At 36.4% G+C, this 5,571-nt stretch overlaps 1 protein-coding gene across 1 annotated transcript; it reads left to right on the forward strand.

The window, feature by feature from the left end:
* Positions 1-4,169: 4,169 nt before the first annotated feature.
* LOTGIDRAFT_155131 (hypothetical protein) lies at positions 4,170-5,342 on the forward strand (the record flags this gene model as incomplete). The annotated part of the gene is made up of 1 exon (XM_009065632.1): positions 4,170-5,342. One exon carries the CDS (start codon positions 4,170-4,172, stop codon positions 5,340-5,342), a length of 1,173 nt encoding a protein of 390 aa, XP_009063880.1.
* Positions 5,343-5,571: the final 229 nt, after the last annotated feature.

Genomic DNA, 5,571 nt, shown 5'->3' on the forward strand with positions numbered 1-5,571 from the left:
AATTACATTGTAAGTTAGGACCCTCAGTCGAAAAAAACCCCAATATTTTTAAAACATATTTTAATGGATTATTGTCATATATCATTGAAAAGATAATCAAAAGGGAATTACAAAATTGAAAAAACCAATTTTTTGTGTTTATTAGAAAAGGTCATACAGCCGTCCAAAGTTGTCAAAAATGTTAATTTTTGAATGGCTATTAAACCGGAAGTTAATATTTTAATATTAATTGTGGATAGCTGAGGTAAAGAACATCCTACAGTGAAATTTTCGAGGTCATCGTAGGTCAAGGTCACATGGTGTGGCCTTTTGAATTTTCAAAAAATTCAAACGAATATAAAAAAAATTCAAATTCAAAATTCTGTTCCAACAAACTGTAGACAAGGTTCCAAGGTTTTAATAGACACCAAAATCATAAATATCGGATAAAAAATGGAGGACTAATTAATTTCTTGGATTTTTTCTGCTAAGTGCATTCTAATTATGACTGACAGACAATATATATGGTTTTTGCCAACATCTAAAATTTACACCGGAAGTGGGCGTGCCAGGCGTGATTTAAAAAAACCGGAAGTTCTCACGCAAAAACCGGAAGTGATAAAAAAAAATTGGATGTATAAATTTATTTGTATGGACATTCTGTATATTATGTCTTGTGAATTTCAGATCAATCGGATAATTAGCGGCTGAGTTAGAAATTTTGAGCTTTTTTGAAAATTTGGGATTCAAATTATTTTGACAAAAATATTTAAAAATTGAATTTTTTTTAGCGTCACCAAATACGTCTTATAACAATGAACATATTAAAGAAAATTTCAGGTAAATCGGTTCATAAATAAGCCCTACAGACTTGATGCAAAATATTTGCACATTATACAATGGCATACTTCCGGTTTAGCAAAAATTGAGTTTTAGATATTCATTTTTGATTCCAGGTCATTTAAATATGTTTGGTGAAGACAATTATGCTATTTTGTCTCGGGACGTTCCCAAAAAAAATAAATAAATAAAAAAAAATATAAATAAATAAACATAACGAAAGCAAATTCGACCTACAAAAAAACCCTTAACGGTGTCATGGTTCCTCCGACAGTCCGACAAGACATTAGAGACTTGATATTCGCGAATTGAAAAAAGCATGTTTTATCACGCATGCTGCAATAAAAAGTTGGAATGATTTTATTACGTATGAAGATACGAAACAATAGATAAATCATTTTTCAACATCTATCGTATGTCTTTTGACAGCAACTATCCCACTGTGGTGAGTTTCAACGTGAATTAAAGTAAGCGCGTCATGTTATTCTTTTTTTAAATTTTACTTGTGAGTTGAGATTTTGTCTGCGACTGCATTTTCGAATTTACCATTGGAATGTGGAATTCATATTTCCGCAGAATTGTATTTTATAAACACTGGTCCTCATATCGATCAAGTGTCGTATGAGATAAATGATATTTCACAGACTGAAAAAATCAATGGTTAGGCCTAAAGGTGAGTTAGTCTATGCCTATAGGCCCATATGACCTAAATTTAAATTTCCAGCCAAAATATAGGAATAGTGACGATGCTTCTGTGGTGAGTGGAGATGGGTTGTAAAACGAATTAATGGTCTTTTTGTCAATTGACCATAAATTGTTTGAATTGTGCGCCGCAGGCGGAACATTTCGGGACTTAGATGTTCTCTGATGCAAATTGTGAGAATTTTTACCTTTGAAGGTAAATGATATATAGCCCACTTTTATTACGATATTCATGGATAAAATATTACTAGCCATTTTATTTGATGAGATTAAATAAGCTCTCCATTAATGTGCTCTCCAATGCATTTTAGTCTTATAAAGCATAGGATAGTTTGTCATTACATACAATCGTTTGTTATTTCAGATCATACATAAATTGGATAGATTGGCTGAAAAGTCTATGGGTGAGCCCTTCAAACCAAACCATATAGATATGTCAGGCAACAATTATTTATAGTAGTCTCATCGATGAGATGCATAAGAACGTTTTGCAACTAGTTAATGCAACAACTATTAAGTTTCCTGGGATCTCAGTGGTTTGGGTTTGCCGCTCCTCTCTGATCCTAACATGTTAATGCCTACCAGGGTATACATTATGCTTAGTTTGACATTCGCAGAAAGCCATAGGGTAAACTGATTTTCCACGATGTATGATCCGAAAGCAATAGATACCCACAAATTGGAAATTATAAGAATGATCTTTATCAGTGCGTAAAGCAAATACAGTATGGAAATAAGCTTATCTCTGTTTATGTTTAGTTGAACGAGTGGATGCATTTGTAATTATACAGCGTTATAAAATAGTGATCATTATTAGTTTTTTGCTTGAAACCACTGATAAGGGTTCATATCAATTATGGGAAACCAACTACAGACTTTCAGTTTAAACTACAACAATGGATATTTAAAATTAATTTGCCTCATACAGGACATAACGAACTTCGTCTTATACCTTGACTCCAATGGCCTGCATGACGAGATTCAGTGATTTGATTTGTATTATTATTACATTAGCAGAAACAGCCAATAATAGCCGTCGACAGAAATATTGTAACTATAGGGCTTATTGTTTGCAGACTTTCTGTTGACGACTGATTGGCAGTATTCGCTGATGTACAATTCAATCAAATAGCTGTATCCCGTGATACAAGACGGCTATTGCAGTTTTTCGTAATAGGTATTGTGAAGATTTTACAGGACGATTACAATGCTGTTTTATATTCGTGAAGTTATATGAAATACTTTTTTTCATAGTGATCTTGTTCGGTAGATCTATCTAGACCCCAGTGACTGCCATTCCAGTATAATTTTAATTCATCAACCTTTAAATGAACGTTGTTATTTCACAGTCATGTAACATTGTCACATAATAACATCTTTCACGTTATTTGTAGACGGGTCTTCTGAAGATTGTAGACGTCGAGAAGTTGTGTAAACATCATAAGATGCAGTATTAATTGTACGTTCTAATCTTATTCGATAGACGACTCTTTTCCACCCTTTCTATTTACATAATGGATAGTCAACTCTATATCACAGAGATAATAACTCAATACAGCTTTACTTTAACATTTAACCACCTGCATATTTGAGCGAAATCTTCCATTGATAGTGTTTAATTCACTAAGACTCGTTAAACTGTATATATCCGGTGACTCAGAAAAAATGATAACAATTTTAAATTCAGATTTTTTCATAAAGTTTCAAAGCTATGATCATAATACTTTCACAACATATTTTGAAGTATATAAGCCATCTGTTCACCAAAATATAACTGTACAGGTCGAGTAATTTTGAAATCCCAGCTTTTGCAAAATTACTTGTCAAAAAATATAATGCCGAAAGTGATTTCTATAATTTGCTCAATGCTCAATCTTATTCAGCCTGAATCCATTTTTTCATGATGAGATGTTGCCTGTGCGGTTCGCTCAAGTGGTATTTTGTTCCATTTCTCTCTAGTTCTGTCCTTCAGTTCCTCCAGCCTATCTCATTTGTTAATTTTGACAGCGACGGAAATCACACTGGAAACCTTCTGATTGTAATGTAGAGTTTGGGGTGGCCATTCATCTTTTGTATGAAGTACTCCAAATTTCATGGAAAATGTTTTTTGGGTTTTTTTGTTGCTGAAAATATCCTCATGGAGCAATTGTTTAATTAAAGAAGAGAAATTACAGTATTTACTTCATCATTATATTTTTGACAAGGAATTTAAAAATGGTTCAATTTATAAAGCTGTAATTTGATGAAAAGATGTCTATTATCCATATAAATATTAGGTCATAGCTTTGATACTTTTTAATAATCCCAAAATGAAAAGTGTTATCGTTTTTTTCTGTATCACTCCATATACTCTGTGTTTCCCAAATGCAAGTGCTTGATAAAGACTAGAGAACCGTCGTTAAAATATTATTGATATAAAGTGTATTATTGATATTAATATTGTCTAAGTCCCCCAGTCCCACTGAGCTTTGCCATTGTTTTATCACCTATATATATATTTTTTTGCATTTTTCATCTTGCTTTATATATCCCCAAACCCAGTTTGACTTATTTGCATAATTTGATCCCAACATTTTCACGCTAGCATATACAGTTTCCTCCTGTTACATCCGCTGTACATTCCCTTCTAACCCCAAGTTATTTTCATTATGCTCCCCAACTACAACAACCACTGGCGAGAAGCCAGAAATAGAAACACTAATCGTCAACCAAACCAATATAACGTACCCTACAACGGCCCTGTCTTCCATCGACCTCTACCACCTACCAATCGCCGACCACCAACCAACCCATCCAGCTATATCCCACCCCATCGCCGACCTACCTACAACACAGCCTACCAATCAAGAGGTAACCATGGACCTGACCAACAACAGAAACGACTACCAGCCCACCGACGCCAACCAGTCCCCACTCATAAGGAGGAAGAACCCTTTGTGAAGGTGTTCTTCCAAGTTTTGCAGTGCCTCCATCATTTGGCAATCCTTACCCTTCAAGAGCAAGGCCAACCAGCGTTTACCTTCAAACGCAAAGTCTCTGAGTTGGATAGTTTTATCCGTCCAGCAATGAAAACATCAGCTGTCGATGCGAATATTAGATCCCTCAATCGGACATGGCTCTGTAAGGTTACGCAGGTCCTGATCGACCATTACCAAACCACACTTCAAGAGAAGCTGACCACCATTCGTACCAAGTCTTTATCATCACCTGCCGTCGACCGCATCGTTTCTCATGCCCTGTCCTGGGCCCGTCGCTCCTATGGGAAACGTCTCACTCAAGCTGTAATTTCCAAATTCTACCAAACAATCAACGAAACAAAAACCAGAGTAACCATATCTCTACCAACTGAAATGGACACTACACCTGCACCATCTAGAGCTACCACGCTGCCGAACCAAACCCCTAAACGAGCCCGAAGTTCACCTACCCCTAGTCCAGCAGACATAGGTAAACGCTCTCGTAGAGAGGGCACACCCCTTCTCTTTTCACTTTCAGACTCGTCTTCCCCTTCCACACCATCTGAATCTTCACCACGTGATCCAGGATCCGCCAACCTTTCTTCCTTCTGTGCGTTTTTGGACCAGCAAACCACCCCTCAGTCTCCATCCAAGTCGAGACATGTATCCAGACCTTTCCCCTCCTCGAACCAGATCCCAGTCCGTTCCCAATGCTACAATTCTAACAACTACCAAACCAGTACCAATCACACCGTCGACGACCATTATATCCGCTACCAAACCGTATTATCACCAAACCAAGGACAAATCATTATGGAAACTAACTGCTCTAAAGAAATCAACCTTAATAATTGGATCATCTAACCTGAATCGAATTACCAAAACCAGTTCAGACACCGAAATACATTCTTACCCCGGTGCCCAAATCCATCACGTACAGTCAACCCTGGAATCATACGACCATGATCCCAAACCTACTAACATTATTCTTCATGTAGGCCTCAACAACCGTGACCAGATACCAAAGACCTCCTTTAACCAAGCCCAGAAATTAATCGCCACAGCCAACAAAACCTTCCCAAACTCCAAGATC

Source organism: Lottia gigantea, assembly GCF_000327385.1.
Source record: "Lottia gigantea unplaced genomic scaffold LOTGIsca_7, whole genome shotgun sequence".
Taxonomy (NCBI): Eukaryota; Metazoa; Mollusca; class Gastropoda; family Lottiidae; genus Lottia; species Lottia gigantea.